Raw genomic sequence first — 19228 nt, 5'->3', positions numbered from 1 at the left:
GCAAAGCCCATGCAACCACTGGAAAGTGCATAGTAGTAAATTACATAGGCTTTTCACCTTCGGTATTTTTCCTTGATCCAGAACAGGGAGGAGTTGTTTATAGTCCATACAAGTAGAATGATATGGAAGTAATGAGAGTATTATTTAAATGAAAAACAACAACAAAATAGGGCATTTAAAGAAAACGGCCAGGGTTAACACAACTGCATGTGTACTGAAGAGTAAATAAGGCAATTTTCTGCCTTTGTGTGAAAGTTTTAGGATGAGATTACAGTAGTACTGAATGCCTGTCACTCTGTGGAAACTGCTCCAACAAAATTACTGAGCAAAAATGGTACTCAGGGTTTTTATTATACATTTAAAATCCTTACTTGTGAGGCAGAACTTTGAATTTCAAAGGGAGACAGAATAATACATAGAATAACATAGTACTTAAAAACTAGTTTCAGTGCATGCTCTCTTCTTGCATTTGATCCCACTCTGATGTGTCCACAGCATCCAGTCATCCTATCCTATGGACAGGGTAATCACTGCTGTAGAAAAACCCACAGGAAATACATTTCTTAGGACTGTTCATTTTAATGTATTAAGTTTGTTACTACACTTTTGAATGATGTGTTAATGATATTTGACGTGATAGATTTTTCTGCTGTAGTAATATATCCACCTTTCCTTGCTTTGAGTCTTAGTACAGAAAGTCACACCCTGCCGCTTGTGCTGACATTTCTAAGGAGTGAAAGAATTGGCCTGAAAAGAGTAATTAAATTTTTCTATTCAGCTTGACTTCAGTTCCAGTGAAAGTGAGAGAAGTCTGTATATTAAGCAGCGTGCAAGCTTTTAATAAGTTATATTTCCCCAAGTTGGCAGTAATTGAGTGACAGCAGTGAAGGAAAATTTTTGGAGTGTGTTCAGAGCATAAAAACATAGTAGTGAGACTAACAGCTTTCATCAGGCTGAAACAGAGATAAAATATGGTTGATGGTAACTAGCAGAAGGCCCCCTTGGCGTAGATACAGCATATCTCTATTTTCTATCCTATCCAAATACTTCCTGTACTTTTAAAATTTTTGGACATGTGTGCTTGGATAATTTAGGGGTTTGTTTTTGTTTAGCTGTTTTTACTGGTAATTTTTATAGCTCCTAGTTTTAAAGAGAATTTTATTCAGATGCTCAGTTTATTTACTTTAAAGAGCTCTGGGATGTTCTTTATAAGATGATAACGATCAGGAGGTATTACCATTAAAATAGGCTTTTTTAATTTTCCAGTGCTTTTTACAATTCATGTGTTCTGTAATCAAAAAGAATATTTTAATGTTTAGATTTAATACATGTTGTGAAGCCATTGTTTACACCAGTGTTTGTGGTGGTCTTTTGATTATAATATATTTTAAAGCCCAAAACAGTTGTAAAAGAAAATGCACGTCTTTGAATTTATATAAAGCAATTAACTTCAGAAAAGTGCTGCTATTATCATTTGAATAAAGCTATATTGTCACTGCTATTGTGCTAGAGTACTGTTTAGTATTGAAGTAGTAAGTTTTGTTGAAAGTGGAAAGAAAATGGAGTTATTTTGGAATGAAATTATTTTCTCTAACCATAAACTGATCCAAAAAGACAGTTTCAGTCCCTAAGAATGCAAAAAGGGAGCATACCACCTTGATAATAAGGAAATATTTTGATGTAGGTTATGACTGCTTGAAGATCAACAAGGTTGTTAGAGATGTGCTGGAAGAAGCATAAACATTGAATCTTCTGTGCATCATAGACCTTGAGATGGGGTGTGAATTTTTGAAGCCAAGCTGAAGGCGGCTAGTAGGTTTTGCTGCACAGCTTTCCTTGTCAGAGGACCTCCCTGGGAAATGATAAACCACATCAGTATATTACAGTTTCTACCACTGTGCCACAAAAGTGCTCTTCTGAGCAGTCTGCAACTTGCTAAGCCCTTGCAGTTGTCTTTCAAAATTTTTTGATTTTTGTTCTTCTCAGTGAGACATTTTTTATTTACTTGTGTTTCATGCGTCACAGCCACTTCCTCACACACAGCTGGAGAAGTTCAGTTATGGTTTTGTATGATTGTAGAGTTGTGTTTCTAAATCTATATTGTTTAATATAGATTATAATTCCTGTATTGTTTAGTATGATACTTCGAAGTCTAAAATATAAAGAAGTGGTTTACTATAAATCAGAATCATTATTGAAGTCATAGTTGCAAAAGCAAAATAATTTAGGGATGAAAGCCCTTTGCCTAGTATTGTTCTTTTAAAGTTAGACTGCTCTTTTTTTTTTTTTAATTGAAAACTAGTATTATGTTCTTTTAAACTCTCATGGTTTCTCATGGGTAGAAATGGATGGCATGGCCAGTTCTGTAAACTGGTGGCACAGCCAGTAATGATGCACAAATACCAGTGGTTAATAAATATCACTGGTGTGACTCACCCCACCATTGTGAATCCTCTTCTGAGTAATGTTTTAGGAGCCAAACTCTGAAGTGTTGGATTATCCAAATGAAAATGGGTTAGGATTATAGTAAAACCTTATTAAACAGTGCATTAAAAAGGACATGTAAAGAATATGCATCTGTTCATTAGTATACACAGAAATGTTGTAAAAAGTTAATAATGTGGCTGGAGAGGAGGTGGCATCCACATTATAATACCATAATAGGTAAAACAAAGGAATTTAGATTACTCACTGATACCTATGTTTAAAATCAATCTTTGAAAACTGGTGATTTCAGAAACAGATGAGTAGCAAAACATATGAGGAATAATAGTTCCCACAGACCTGGTTTGATGCTAAAAGTATCAAAAATTGCAATGGCTAAGCTGTCTAAAAATGCCCAGTTCTTTCCCCGCTGTTTTGGTGAGTAAAGCCTAGTGAAGGGATGGCCAAACACCAGAATACTTTGCCAGGAGCAATGTCCTAGGATTTCCAGACATCTGGTATACAAACATGGAATAAATAATCATCTGCTCCTATCAATAACTTCCTTTGAGCAGCAGGAATCTTTTTTTCTTTTTTGTCACATCTCATCACAGGCTGGTGTAATTTTCTTTTTGTTTGCATTTTTGCCTTCAAAACAGCAATTCAGATAAGTTCTGAAGTCTAGTTTCCCCTCTGTGAAAGAACACAAACATTTTCAGTGTATGTTAAGGAGCAGTATGTGACTACAATGTTCATTCAGAGTAGTAGTCCTGCTTAAAAGATATGAAGAAAATTCATGGCTGGTAACATGAATCAATAGCCTTAGACAGTGAGGAGGATACCATACTGGGATCATACAAAGTGGAAGATGCTGTGCAAGGCATGTGAAACAATCCCCCCACTGCATTTAGCATTAGTGAAGCCTCAGCAGGAGCAGTGTGTAATGTGGAACACTTGAGTTCAAAGAAATGGGTGGGCCAAGGCAGAACAGCTAGAGGAAATCAGCAAGAATGATCATTGATGTAGAAAAAAAATAGCCTGCGAGGAAACACAGAGTAGGAGAGAGTTTTGGGAGCTTTTTTTATTTGGGTGATAGGATTGAAGAGTGATGTTTGTCCCAGGAAGTGTAAGAAGTTCTTGCAGTGAAGGAGTGGTTGTCTGTGCATTCTGCTAATGAAGAAGAGAAGAGGCAAGGGTACTAATCTTGTCTGTTGTGGTAGAAGGAAAGGAAAAACTCTGCAGTTGAGAGGAAGAGAGAAGATTGCATGGCAGTTGTGCAGCCTTCATTACCAGAGACTTCAGGATCAGAGTGAACAGAGCAGTATTGTGTGAGATCAGGCAGATGAGTGAAGGTGACTGTCTCAAGTTCTTCACAGATCTAGGAACCTCTTTGGGCTTTTTCTTCCCTTGGTTTAAAATCACTTGCTTTTTAGGATTTCTTTTTGCACTTAGCAAATAATTGTTAAATTAGAAGTACCTAAAAATATATCAGTGGGAACCTTTATTCTCTTTACAAGAGTAAGAGTGATTAAATGCACAAGATTAGGATTTGTCCAGGAATCATAAAAAGAAGTCCTACCAAGCCAAATATTGGACAAGATAAGATTTAGTGCTGTGCCATAGTCACAAGGTCATACTTTGTTGAGAATGAATTCTCCCCCTGCTGCTGAGGTGGGTTTGGGAGGAGAAGGGTGATATTTCTTGAATTTAGTTCTGTGGGATTGCCAGACACTTTGGCTGGTCTCTGAAATAGTCAGCTGTACATCACTACATGGCTCTTCACATTTGGTTTAGGATCATAACAGGTTTCTCATTTGCATTTGTCTGGCATTTGCAAATTATTTTACTGAATGGCATAAGTAATTATGCCTTTCTTAGTACAAAAATTAGGGACTTTAAGTTGATAATTTGTAGTTACAGAAAAGATATAGCTGCCTTAAAGTAAAGTGTTTTCAGAAAACAGTATAAGAATTGCTAAAAGATTTTGCTTCACTTGCTCGACCCAAGTGATTTGAATAAGCACTTTCAATTTCAATTTTCTCTGGATAATTAGAAATAAACTGATAATTAACAAATTAAACTAATGCTTATCCAAATTTCTCCCTTCTGTTTCCAATGGAATGACTGCTTATTTTTCTAAGCAAATAAATTTCTAATGTGTAATGAGTTGTCCAAAGAGACAAATCTGGGGAGTTGTTCAGGGTTTTTTGTCCTCCAGATAGTGGACTTGATTAAAAGACAGCTAACAAAAGTTCCTGACATATGTATTCACTTTTGTTAGTGGTCTTCAGTGTTTTTCAGAGATTCTTCAAAATACATATTATTTAGGTATACCAATACTATTCCTATACTGATTTCTGGTAGATATGCCCCTATTGAATTTAATTTGAATGGTCTTGTTTGGAAAATTCTTTGAACTAAAAATGTTTTTCCAGTCTATTCATACAATGGTTTTAGAAATGGAAGCTTCTAGAATAAGACCTATAACTTTGTTTTTTTTTTTTAAACTGTGATGTATTTTTACAGTGATGTGACTACATAAATATTTTTGTCGGTAGGAAAAATCTTCTGTTCCAAACAGCTGTTTCAGTCAAGTACCTGTGACTTTAGAAAAAGGTGAACTGAATATTCCAGACCAACTGAGGGTTCTTTTTATTTTGCTTCTTTAGAATACTCCTACACAGATTTCTGAATTGTCTCTATTGTTAAATGTCTTCTGTAACTTCTGAAGTCTGAGTGTGAATCAAGCTGTTGATACTTAATTTGCTAACTAGTACTGTCTTACTGTGCTTTCCCATCTCATCTCTACCTGCCTTGACCTTAGGGTAGAAGATCTTTGGTGCAGGAATTGTTACTCAGTGCCGTGCTGATTAGTCACCTGGTGTAATGCAGTCTTTGTGTGAATAGGGCTTCTTGTCCTTACCAAAATCCAAGCAGTAAAATATTTTAAGATGAAAATACCATAAGGATGTTAAAAGCATTTTTGTAGAGTATTATCAACCTGTGAATTTGCAGGGAGAAAATGGTACTTTATGTATTATGTCCATGAATTGTATATGTGAAAAATTTTAGTGCCTGTGTAATGTATTAACTCTATTGACAACATAGTAATTAGACATGTAGCTTAACATCCCATATATATTGAACAGGTTTTGTAAAAGATGTGGATTTGTTATTTGAGTCACAGTGCAGCAGTAGAAAGATTTCTTTGGTGAAATGATATACCTAGCAGATTGAATTGCCATAAAGTTTAGCACTAACTATGAATTTAAAGATGTGTGCTGCTTGTTTATTTCTAGGACTTTTGTAGAAGCAATCTAAATGGAATGCTTTGAGGGCTGTGTGCCCACATTCTGCATTTTTAAGCATTGGAGCAGTACTTACCTGGAGTGTATGCCTTTATTAAAAAAGAAAAAAAAAGGCAAAAAAGGGTGGTGGTGGTGTGGGGAACAATTCTTCTGGAAATCACAGAGCTAATACAGCACAAGCTGGATCTGTTGTTATTGCTGTTGGACAATGGACTATATCTTACCTTCTTTGATCCCATTTTTGATAACGTCTTCCATCCTTAACCTGTTCTCAGAAATGTAACACCTCAGATTCTTTTTACATACATTGTCCAAGGATTGTAGATTTCAGAAATCCATTTTGCAGCCTTTCATGAACAAAACTAATTTAATTTCTCAAGGAAATTTTTTGCTGGCGTACTAATTTTTGTACCATCTTTTTACACAATAGGAATTATTTCTACATTGATATTGTATTGTGGTCTTTTACCTCTTTTCATGTATTTACATTAGAGCTGGGTTAATTCAGGAAGGCTTGAGAATATCATAGAATGTGTTTAGGAAATCACATGAAGATACTGGGATTTATTATGTTAACTTTTAGGTAGTCTAAACTGTTTTGCTCGGGTACTCTTATCCTCAGATCAATTTAAACTGGAAGAGCAAAGCAAGAGCTGTAACGTGGTCTTATTATAATCTTACAGGTCACAACTGACTAGGAATCCCTGTTTTGTGCAGGATTTACAGAATGAATTGGTATCTAAATCACTCCATTTGAGAAAAAGTCTAGCATACATTATCAGCTTTAGTTGTGAGTTTCTTTACATTTTTCCCCTCCAAATATGCACTGCAGATTTCATTATATAAACTGTGTTAGGAATTGAGAAATCCTCTGACTACAAATGCTGAGAATGGATTATGAGACACAGGACAGCAGAAAATAGAGGATTATGAAGTGAGTTGTCATGTTTCTAACCAGCCAAACCCTAGCTCAGTTCTTGAACTTGCCTCCATAATAAAACAAACACAGGAAAGACAGAATAATAGCATAAAGGCAGTGCTTCCCAATTTTGCAGCTGTGTGAATTGGTAAACACTTATAAATAGGAAGAATTCAGATGAATGTACTCTCCAATATCAAGTGATATGGTAATGTTTCATCTGTATCTCCCTTGTGTATTTTTTATGTACGATGTGTCTGCAAATGTGCCTAATAACCTTGGGCAAAACTTGCCGTAGAGCTGCCTTCCCATCCCTGTGGTTGGGGTGGTGGGCAGCAGAGGGACTGCCTCCCACTGAAAGGATCTAGGACAATTTGGGTAGAAATCCCAGCAGCTCGGTGGCTGCCAGCTCGTGTGTGTTGAGGACAGACACCAGGGTGTCAGTAGGGAATGTGCTGCTGGAGCACGGCAACGCCGAGAAGAAACGAGGAAGATGCAGTCAGGGAGAGCCTGTGTCTGGGTCCTTGCACAGTGTTACTGTGACAGAGAAACTTGTCGTTTTTATCAAAACAAAATTGGTTTAAAACTGGCAAAACAAAGCTTAATTAACTTTTCAGAGACTAATGTTTAGGTTTATCGTGGTATATGTATTGTATATTTATTTTTTTTTCCACAGAAACCTGCTAATATTTTAGTTATGGGTGAAGGTCCTGAGCGAGGAAGAGTAAAAATTGGTATGTTTATATCTTTGATAAGTCCCAGTGTAGCATTTAAGTTAGAATGTTCTGAAGGTGCAGTTGTACCACCTAAAGTAGTCACTGTAATACCAGTATGTGCCTGGGCACATTGCCTAATGCTGTTTTCTGAGTGACTGGCTTCATCATATTAGCCCCATGTACCAGTTCTGACAATGAAATGCTGTAGCCTCATCAATAAAAAATGGAAAATGTCATTATATTTTGCTTAAGTGGGTGTTTGTGTGGGGTGGGGGATTTTGATGTGGGGTTAAAGATGACAGCTAGCTAGGAGGAAAGGAGGAGAAAGAAATGGGATTTTAAAATTTCCTCCATTTACCTCTAATGCCATGACATCTTGCTGCTGCTTATAAGAATCTAAATAGGGAACTACTCATTCCTACAAACTTTAAATCCTACAATGGAATCAAAGATGGCATTCAGCCTACAAAATATTCTTGAAAGAGTAGTCACGTCCCTTGGCGATGAACACAAGGGATCTTAAAAGCACAGAAAACACAGAAATCCATCCAAAATGTTTAGTGAGAGCTAATAGCTAATGCTAAATGCTTAGCCTGGGATGTACCAGGTCAGAAAGGACCCAATACTTCCACACAGTTGTAACATTTTCTGGTGGGAGTTACTATTTGCAGTGAGAGGATGATTTGTAGAAGTTCAGTTGTTTTAAACTAAATACATAAATAAAAATTAACAGTAGTCTAACAATAATAAACTGTACCAGGCTGTGCGTTATCATGGCACTGCTGTAATAACAGGCTACTAATGCACAGCCTGCTTACATTTGTTACGGTAATGCAGCCCCATTTGGAAGGGATTTTTAAAGCTAGTTCATCTTTTTCACTTCCCTCTGGCTTTCTTTTATGAGATTACTCTTCTTCATTGTTGCTCTGTTCTCCTACTGTTTTGTTTATCTGAACTATTCTGTTAATCACTAGTACAATGATTCAGGGTAGGATTTTCTGGGAGCGTTCAGTGCTGCTCTAGGCCTTCCCTTGTCCTTTGGAACCCAGGGAGCGATGGGCCAGGGTGTTGAATGCTTCTGCAGATCCTACTCTGAAAGTTTTTAATGCCTATCTGAGCTTTAAGGTTGTCAGTAGGGATTGAGGTCTGCATAGAAAACAGCTACAGCATGGACAACAGAAGGGAAAATTTCTTCATATTACCTTACTCTTCATGGAGGGTTTCTTCCAAAACAGAGAATGTAGGTCATCCTCTGGACTCACTTTGGACAGTGGTGGTGATACTTGATGTACACAACTACTTGCTAGTAATTGCACACAGACCACCCGTTTATGTCTTAATTTGTAGTTTTGAATTAATTTCAGAATAACATAGTAAATGACTAAATTAAGTCAGACTCTGTTAATGGACAGGTGAAAGATTCTGTATTTGTGGGCCACCAGTCCTCTGAGCCATCCATTCCCAGCAGGGAAAGAGGGAGGGGAACCTTGGATTCCTTAGTGTGTTAACAAAATGTAGATATTGTTTTCTTATTTTCTTAAGATTGCCACAGCAGTAAAAGAATGCAGAAGTTACACACCTACCAAGGGCTTCCACTTCTCCAGTGTAACTAATTTTTCTAAAAAATACATAACTGGTATTTAACTTAAAATAATTTTTATAGGCTTTTTGTGTCATTTTGGGTCATAAATTCACTTTCTGCCAATAATTTTCCTTATTCATAGTTATCAGTGACTTGATCAATTTCAAGTAATTGATATTTTAATGTAGAAAACTGTAAAATGTTTCTCTTTAAATGCATTAAAGGAATCATAAATAGGAATGCATATGAAAAAATAATTAAGGGTTGTGTAGTCAAGTTACAGACCCATACTTACATGCAGTATTCCCTCAGTGAGCTATAGCATGTAGGTCCTTTTCCCTCAGGGTGGCTACTCATCCCATTTCATTCAAGTCTTTCTCAGCATGTAACCCTACATGATAGGGTTACTCTGTCTTGGTATTTGGGGGTTGGTGGGTCAGGAAAGCAATTTCATGGGAGAAGCTGCATATTTTAGTTTCTGCCCCTTTTTTCCTGTATGACTTAAATTTAGTCATTCAGACTACTTTCTAGGCAGTTGTATACTACCAGTTTTAAAAAAGCAGTTTTTAATGATACAATGCCCACAACCAAAATTTTAAAGTCATAGCCTGAATGGTATTCAGTACTGGTATATTGCTATTGGAAATGCATCTTGATAGAAAATCAGCAGGGAGGCAGATGCTGTAGGCTTAGTTGCTGTTTTTGTGTGAAGGAAGTTCTTGCTACAGCTAACTTGATGAGGAGGGAGCTTTTGTCATGTGCACGTATGTATTATAAATCATTCTAACTTTTGCAGAATCTGCATTTTGCTCACTTTAAAAATTGCTGCTATGTGAAAAAACATCCTGTAATAATGGGAGTATTTTACCAGAGAACATCAGGTAAAATGAATCAGGATTTACCAGGGTTCTGAGGAGTTGATGCACTTCTTCAGAACAATGGTTAATTCTTTTTTGTAAATGACTCATGTTAGTAATGATTTATAATGATATACTTAATAGGTGATGCCATCCAGTAACTTCTACAGAAAGAAAATCTGCTCAGAGAGTTCATATCTGCTACAGTCCGCCTTTGCGTTTTATTTAGGAGTGATGATAGTGCTAACAAGTAAACTCAATCAGTTTGTTAGATTGTTAGTTTCCCTCAAATTTTAAAGCATCTCTCTTTGAATTTTGCAGCTGACATGGGCTTTGCCCGATTATTTAATTCACCTCTGAAGCCTTTAGCAGACTTGGATCCAGTAGTTGTAACCTTCTGGTATCGAGCTCCAGAGTTGCTTCTTGGAGCAAGGCATTATACCAAAGCTATTGGTAAGTAAATTGGACAAAAATGTACTGTTTTGTTGTTTATGTAAACTGTATCCAAATATTACAGCTTTGATAAATTGTTCAAAGGAGTTAAAGGTACATTACTTGTTTCTTGAAGAAATATTAATCTTTGACAACTTGTTTAGTTTACTGGGGTCTCAGGCTATATATAGAAATGAAATGTATTGCTGGATTTTGGCTTCAAATGCCCTGCAATGCAATCTAAGTTTGTGGCTTTCACACAGGACTTTCATAAATGCTGTTAGAGGCTATAAAAAAATATGGAGACATCTTTGAGCTGCTAGTAGAATTCATATTAGGATGACTGTGAGACACAGTGCATAAATTTTATTGCAGAAGTTATTACCTAGAATGTACATGTACAGAATGGAGAATATAGTGGCTGCCCTCAAGTTAAACTATAAAATTAAGCTGCATTGTAGCCTCTCTGTGTTTTTCAAAGGCACCTGACAGATGGCTGGAGCTTTTGTGGGCTGTAGAACAGTTCTGGGAACAACCCAGAAGTAAACTGGAGGGAGATTCACTTTTACTGGATTGATCAGCTTTGCTATGGAAGGGAGAGAGGCTGTAGGGAAAAGCACTGGGAAGTTTTTCTCTTACTGCCTGGTCTAAAAGATTTGTCAAAGGCTGGCAACCAGTTCTGGGAGGAAATAACTTCCCTAGCAGCTACTCCACTTTGCACAGACATGGAGGTTGTATGTCAGCGTACTGTGTTGTTGTTTCTGTAACCTGAAAGTCTTCCTCAGAACTCAATCTCTTTTTCTTGTTTTGTTTTGGTTTTTTGAAGATCATATCTGCGTTTCTGTCAGCAGTTTTAATGTTGATGCCTTAAATGTATTCATGTTTACTTTTCTGTTAATACTGTGTTTCTTTTCTAGATCAGATACATTATTTTATATGTTCCTTTAAACTTCATTTGTTGTATTTTCTTGTTCCCTCACCTTACTGCCATTTCTTCTGATTGCAGCATGTGAAACTGTCACAAAAGCAGTCATAGCCTTTAGTACATAGTTTTTTCAGTGCAGATAAAAAATGACTGTGTAAAAACACTGAGTAATGGGATTATACTGTCTGCATTATTTGCTTTTGTCCTTGTTTATGACCTTGTTCATTTAAGGTTCAGTGTAGCACCACTTTGAGTTAAAAATTGCATTTGCATATATTGGGAAAAAATTGAGAAAACAGTTGGGAAAATTCAAGCGATTTGATTATTAGATAGGAAAAAACCAATGAAAAAAGGAAGGTTGTGGGATTTGGGATTTTTTTTTAATCAATGTTATTAAAAAGTTGTGAGGTGTGGGCTTGTAGCAGTTTGCTTGTTATAGATAAGGTGTTATAGATAGCATTCAGTTTATACCAATATTGCTACTTTTCAGCTTGTATTTTTTGGGTCATTTACTACTTAATCTTGGCTGATGAGCATTTGCACATTTCTTGGTCAGGACAGTGTGGCACTGGACAGGCAAGGTGCTGGCTGGCTTATCTTTGTGTTTTGTGACAGTTACCCCAATAGTTTCCTTCACTTTTATTCTTAACCAAATAAATTTTTTACAATGTTAAGTGGTAGCTACACTTCAAAAACCCCAGAAAAACTTGTATGATATTCTCTCAGCTTCTGTGTAGTTACTGAATTCAAAGCTAAAAGAAAAAGTTGAGGGAGTATTGCACTTCTACAATAGAAACTTGAAATCTTCAGTACAGGAACCTTATCTCTGATAAGCTAAACACTAACATTCTATCTCATCCAAATGCTTTTGGAAAGATTCATTTGTTGTTTTTTTTATTTCTGTTCTCCTTTTTTAAAGATATTTGGGCCATAGGGTGTATATTTGCAGAGCTGCTAACATCAGAGCCAATATTCCATTGTCGACAAGAAGATATCAAAACTAGTAATCCTTATCACCATGACCAGCTGGACAGAATATTCAATGTAATGGGATTTCCTGCAGGTACATACTGTATTTTTTATCACCGCTGTTCAAAGAAAGATATCCGTATTGCTTTCTTTGCATATGAAGGTGGCAGCTGATCAAAGCAACAGAGCTGTTCAAACACAATCTTTATTTCATGAGTTCTAAATCTAAAATCCAATGGTCAGATTAGATATTTTCCCTTTTATTAATGATAGGGTTATCTTCGTGTATATATGTACCAATGCTGTATTATTTTAAAAGATTGTGTTTAATGGTGGATGATTAAAAATGAGAAGAAATATTTCTGCATTTCTTTGGTACTGATTATTGATTTGGAAGGTGACTGATGATTTACAAAACAAAACAAAAATATATATTTAGTGGATATTATTCAATTGTTTTAACTCATGCCAAGTTAAACATAGCATTTGGAAGTATTGGAGGGTATTGATTTTTTTTTTTCCTCCCCTTGGTGGAAAGCTGGTGGTATAGAAAAAATTACTTTATTCTGAACCGTAAGAAAGAACCGATTGTATGAACCAAAACAAATTACAGTGGGGATATCACTTGTTGCATTTCCCCCTCAGTGTTCATCGTATCTTGTTTTTATGCAGGCTGACTTGCTTCAGTTAATACTTTGTCTTCTAGTGTTCATATGACCACAGTAGTCAGAGTAACAGGGACCTTATTTTTGCTTTTTGTTTACCTTTCTCCACACTGCTTGTATTCTCTGCTCTACTGTTAATTATGTTTTCTTTTATTTTTTTTCTGGACTTGCCTCTTCCTTTCACATGACTTTTGTGGTCTATATGTTTGTGTGGTTCCAGAATTTTGTTACTAAACATGCTCTTACTTTTGCTTTTGACTTTTCTTTGTGTGTATGTACTTCATTGCTTCTGTACTGCTGTATGAGATTCATGTAAATGTTGCCTTTGCATATTGTCTCCTCAGTTTTGCTTCTTTGAGCAATACTGTCCCCTTCTGCTTTTGAACTAGAATTTTACCCTTTTGTACTTTTCTTAGTTCATTTGGGTTTTACATTGGTTCTATATAGCTTACATATAGATGTAAGTAGTAGATCATACTCTAATTTTGGTTTTCTGATTGGTTTAATTAATCCTTTCTAATGGGCAGTGTCTGACCTTTGGAGTTCTTTGGTTCTTACCAAGAAATGCTTTTCATTCAATTACAGCAATTTTTTTTGCATTTTAATTGACACTTGCCAGATCTGAAACAGTTTCTCATGTCTCTGGGATAGGAAAGAGGAGAATATTTTGTTTAACTAAGTAATAATTACATAATCATCTCTGATTTATTTAGTGCTTTTAAACTTGCTCTTCTCCAGTAGTGGTCAGACTTAGGAAAGAGTTGAATTGAACCAAATTAGTTGCCCACAGAGCCTTTTCAGGAATTAGAGCTTAAGATATTTGAGGCTAAGTGCTGGTAGTGAGATTTTTTATTTTAAATTCATTTCAGCCTTGGTTAACATTAAGATGAATTATTCTTTAATTTGAGTGCGAAAACTTGACTTTTTCTTAACTTTCTGTTTGCTAACAGTACTTCTTACTTTGCAGAAGTACCTCTGGGTGTTTTCCTATAACTAAAAATGCTGTCAGAACAGAGAATCCCTTAGAAGGAGACAGGGTTTACTGGAGTCCTGTGTACTCCTGTCCTGAGATCACAGCTGTGTCTAAATAAATTAAGTAACAGTCCTGAAGGGTTCAAGCACAAGACCTGATGTGTTTTTCTTCAGCACTGTTTTGTGGGCACAGTAGCTGGCATCCTTTCTTCGAGTTCTTGAGTTAATCAGCACACAGCTGGAACCTCTTAGGTGTTGGTATGATTTATTGTGAAGAGATGATGAAGGCATAGGAGCTATGGAGTACAAAGACTAACTGCAAAGTTAGAGCAGCAGAAAAAAATAGAAATCAAGGCTGTGGAGATACTTGAAAATGCTTTGTTTTACTCAGAGAGAAAGGGAAAAAATAATTAATACTGCTTTGCAGATAAAGATTGGGAAGACATAAAAAAGATGCCAGAACATTCAACCCTAATGAAAGATTTCCGGAGAAACACGTAAGTCTGAGTTGAACTTTCTTGGTATTTTTTAATATTTATAACATATTTTATATCTCTTTCCTACACTAAATTTCTTGCAATTCAAGTTGTTTTCTATGTAGATGCCAAGCAAGGACTGTGAAATTGTTATGACTTAGATTATGAAAAAGAAAGTTGTTTCATAGTGATGAGCTTGGGCTGTTGAGGTGGATCAGAAGAGCAGCCAGAGAGGCTGTGAAGGGAAAGGTGGCAGGTGTGAAACAGGTGATGCCAGTAAGACCCCATGCAGCTCTGAAGTTTGCAAAGCACAGTGTGTCAAAGCACAGCTGGTCCCAAATCAGTGGTACTGGCAATGAGTTTCTGTATTTCTTGTGGTATAAGGTTACCAGACCCCTTTTCAACAGAATTCTGTTGAGTTCTGTTGAAAAGGGGTCTGGTAACCTTATACCATTTCCTGCAAACAATGGGTATAATTGTCAGGTTTGGTGCCTAGGGTAGGTTACAGTGACTAAAGAAGAAAATAACCTTCAGCTTTGCTGTCACATTGCCACAGGCTAATACCTGTAGTTGAAATGCTGCCCTGTTGCCTGATTTCCATGCTGAGACATTTGGGGCTGTACAGTTACATACATTTCTTGCAGCTGCCATGCTATTGCAACCATTTAAAAACCCTTTTTTTCACCTTCTCTTCAAAAAAAGAATAAATACATTAATGTTCTTGCAGCAAGCTGTAGGTTGCAGGAGAGCATTCAGATGAGCTTAGTATTTATCTCTGTCTTCACTGTCATGAGAAAGACACTGAATCAAACAGCATAGTAGTCAAATTGCTACCAGGCAGTTTACATCCAGTTGATAGTTTCCTGTCTGCATGTGGGTTAAAACTGTGCTTTTTGTGTGACTGTGATACGCTTTTATAAGAACATGAGGGAAACATGCCTTTCTGCAGTTCTGATTTTTAAGAATCTCTGGTATTGATAGTTGTGGTTTTTCCCTGATTACTGGATTTGCAGGGAGACTGAGCTGCTCTTATTAATTAATATGTTTTGTGGCTACCAAGAAAACTTGGCAGTATCAATGATTTTCCTATTAGAAATGTCACTTTTGTTTCCTTTTCTAGGTATACCAACTGCAGCCTTATCAAATATATGGAAAAACATAAAGTTAAACCAGATAGTAAGGCATTCCACTTGGTAAGTTCCTGCATACATAAAAAAATCCAATCCCTTGTATATGTTACACTTGTTTCAAGTAAGAGTTGAGCTGGTGTCAAGTCCACTGTAATTAACTTCATAAATAAAGTTAGGAATAACTGATGCTCTGCAATCTGAAAATTGGAAAATCACTTCATCTTCTCACATTGACAAAATGATTCTGAGCATCATTCACTGGATTAGATTCAGTAACAAATAATTTTGCAGTGTTTGTTAAGTCATGTTTAGCCTGTAGTTATATTTGCAGTGTTGCTACAATTCTTAGCCGCTTTGCATGCTTTCAATAGCTTAGTTTTACTTTTTAAGAATTCCTATATGCCTGATTTTTGGGTTTTTTGCATATTCATTTTAAGCTTTTGAAGAGACCTTAGAACAGACTTTTGATATGTAAAGGGAGCATGTGTAGAGACTTTTTGCAAGGGCAAGCAGTGATAGGGCATGGGGTAATGGATTTAAGCTGAAAGAGGCTAGAGCTGGATTGTGTATTAAGAAGAACTTGACTGTGAGGGCAGTGAGGCACTTGGGACAGTTTGCACAGAGAAGTTCTGGATGTCCCATCCCTGGAAGTGTTTTAAGGTCGGATGTTTTAAGGTCGGGACTGACTTGGAAGGTGCCCCAGCCCGTTGCAGGGTGGTTGGGACAAAATGGTTATTAAGATACCTTCCGACCCAAACCAAGCTATGATATGATACAAGTTTGGATCTTACAGACTTAAAAAGAAAATTAATTTAGGATTTTGGCATGTAGTTTGGAAAATTTTAGTATATCTTCCTTCTTCACCAATCTGTTGTAGCTTTCTTTGCATACTTTGTAGAACTCTTACAATAATTATATTCTCTACAATGTATAGCATCTTTTATGAAGACTCCTGTTAAAATTATGCACTTGATCAGCCCTGGAAGTGCTTGTATTGTGTTGTTTCAGAAATTACTGAGCTTTTTTGTCTGTTTTTTAAAGAACATTTAGGTTGCTACAAGGAACTGTATACATATATTTAGATATGGAGAAGAAGGAATTTATAGGTGTCTAGTCTCTCTGAATGGACATCCTCCTTATCTTGATGTTTCTTATTCAGATTAAATGTTTTCAGGCTCAAATGCTAAAATAAATAAACTATTTGGGAGGTGGATGGGAGCGAGGGAGGAAAAGGAGAAGATTTTTCATCTCGCAGGTGAGAAGAACAAATTGGAGAAAAGGGAAGATGATGGAGCAGCCTGCACATCTGAGGGCCACATAGCTTTTGCTCAAGTTGTGGGAAGCTGTACCTTCCTGGATAACCAGACACAAGTGGTTTTTAAGCAGCTGTCTTTTTTCTGTTCCGTACTCTTCCCTCTGTATAAATTCTGGGATTTATCCTTCAGTCAGACCAGATCTGATGCAATATTCTTCCTTTGGCATACTTCTTCAGCAGGTTTGAGTGAGGGTTTCCAAGCAGATCAGTCTAAAATAGAGGTTTTAAATTTAAGATTCAGATTAAACCCAGCAGTAAAACCAGCTGAATCACGTAGTGATTGTAGTTGCACTGTTATGCATCATTTACTGTGAAGTGTCTCTGCTCTCTGAGGTTAAAAGTTGATGAAATACTAGAAATGTGTACATGAGCAAGGAAACCAGTCCTCTCTGAGAGAAGCCTATAACAAGACTTCCTCTGAATGAATTAGTTTCTCTTACAAGCTATGAATGCTATGTCCAAACCAATCTGAAATTTCTCCTGTGTTCTGTCTTGCAAGATTAGAAGTTGTTTTGATTTCCCAACTAGAATGAACCAGATTTTTTTTTCTCCTCTTTACAGACATTCTTGTACATGGTCCCTTTTCACAGGCAGAACTGATGTGTTGACTTCAGAAAATTTTGGCTCCTGCCTGCTTTTGCAGCTTACTATTTTTCCACTTCCACATTGCTGATTTTATTTTTCCTACTTACTTATGCCCTAGAGGATGGTAAACAGCTGCTGTCTCTGGTTAATTTAGTGATTCTTGATCTTCCATGTGATTACTTTTGTCCATGAACTGTAGTGATTGTCCCATTCATTGTTGATGTATGAAGCTTAGTGCATTTTTATTGTGTCATTGAGCCAGGTGATCTTTACATCAAGCAGTTTTTGAGATAGAAAATATTTGTAAAAATATGTGGAAGGTTCACTTCTGTGTGGCATCTCTACAAGGAGGCAGAACCAAAGTTGTGATCCCCTGGATGTATAATGGTTGCACAGTCATTTTGATATCTTTTTGTAAGGCTGATCATGACCAAGACTTGTCAGCATGTGATGGACAGCTCTAGAATCAAATCACCAGAAATGATGCCAGAATTTAGCAGTGCTTTTTATTTGTGTTTTTCAGTGTGTTGGCAGTTCTGTTATGTTTTGCCTTTTCCTTTTCTGGCTCTTTGCAATGCTTTTTGAGAGTAAGAATTGGCTTGTTCAACATAATATTCTATATAAATAGATATATATTCTATATGTCTGTTATCTGTTCTATAGATAGATCTATGGAATTCTTTCTGTAGAATGGATCTATATTCTATATACAGATAGAGAAATAATATTCTATAAAAACTTCATGTAGACTCAGAGAGCTGAAATAACTTACTGTGAGTTCTTGTGGATGATGTGAAAAGCAAAACTGGTTTGATGGTGGGATTTCGTAGTTATCATGTTCTTAACCATGCTGTCAAAACTGAAGGTTGAGGAGGGAAATGTACTTTCTTGACCTCAGCTTTTGAAGTGTGATTTGCTGTGCTGTTCTGAATTTTCACTTAATAGCTAGTGAAAGGAGATGACCAGACTTAGATCATGACACTGGGTCTTTTTAAAAAGGTGAATGCATGAATCCTATAAAAAGTATGACTAGAAAATGTGAATTAATATTATTTTCATATGTATTTCCTTGTTAGATCCACAATTTTAAAAAAACCCACTTCAGGTTCAAAGTGAGGTATTTGTTTTAAAGACCATTGTCTTTGACAATATGTCATGGTGCAGTTTTGCCTTGGACACTGTGTTGTGTTGGTGAAACATGAAAACTCACAATTCTTCTGTGTGATGTCTGAAGGTTATCTCATGTTCCTTGTCCAGCACAGCTATATTCCATACGGCTGCTTGGGTGGATGGAGAGAAGTATATGCGTGTACACCAGACTAAATTTCGAATAAGAAACACATAGTTTAAGAATGCATCACTGCAGCTCAGCACTAGCTAAATAAAATAACTGTGGTCTGGTGTTCCCAGTTCACAAGGCCTCACCTGGGGTGCTGTGTCCAGAGGAGGGCTGTAAAGGTGATGAGAGGTCTGGAGCACCTCTCCCCTGCTGAGAGAGGGGAGCTTGTTCAGCCTGCAGAAGAGAATGCTCCCAGGAGACCTTATAGGACCTTTCATTACTTGGAAGAAGGTCTCCAAGGCAGCTGGAAAGGAACATTTTTTGATAGAACAAGAGATAATGGCTTTATAATGAAAGAAGGTAGATTTAGATTGGATATTAGGAGGAAATTCTTTATTCAAAGAGTTATGACACACTGGAACAGGTTGCAGAAAGTTCTGGATGCCCCATGATTGGAAGTATTGAAGGTTGGGCTGGAGAGGGCTTTGAGCAGCCTGGTCGAGTTCAAGGTGTCCCTGCCCATGGCAGGGGGCTAGACTAACTGACCTCAAAAGGGCCCTTCCAACCAAAATTATTTTGTGATTAAAGTTGCTAGTACATTGTGGAAACTTTTTGAATGGTTTTGATAAATCACTTGTGACTGGAACTGAGTGTCCTTTGATAGGAAATGAAAC

General features: G+C 36.7%; 1 protein-coding gene across 5 annotated transcripts in view; it reads left to right on the top strand.

The window, feature by feature from the left end:
- The window catches only part of CDK8 (cyclin dependent kinase 8), an 80867-nt gene that overhangs the window by 53753 nt on the left and 7886 nt on the right, over window positions 1-19228 (top strand). For 4 of the 5 annotated variants that reach the window (XM_015640775.3, XM_015640765.3, XM_019008112.1 and 1 more), the window contains 5 exons: window positions 7328-7385; window positions 10128-10259; window positions 12083-12226; window positions 14197-14266; window positions 15366-15438. In XM_015640775.3, coding sequence (XP_015496261.1) covers window positions 7328-7385; window positions 10128-10259; window positions 12083-12226; window positions 14197-14266; window positions 15366-15438 — 477 coding nt within the window. The remainder of the gene's footprint in view (window positions 1-7327; window positions 7386-10127; window positions 10260-12082; window positions 12227-14196; window positions 14267-15365; window positions 15439-19228) is intronic. The other variant, XM_019008114.1, reaches the window with a different exon arrangement.

This window comes from Parus major, chromosome 1 (genome assembly GCF_001522545.3).
Source record: "Parus major isolate Abel chromosome 1, Parus_major1.1, whole genome shotgun sequence".
NCBI lineage: Eukaryota > Metazoa > Chordata > Aves > Passeriformes > Paridae > Parus > Parus major.
The sequence above is the reverse complement of the archived record's forward strand: the minus strand, read 5'-3'. Positions and strand labels throughout refer to the sequence as shown.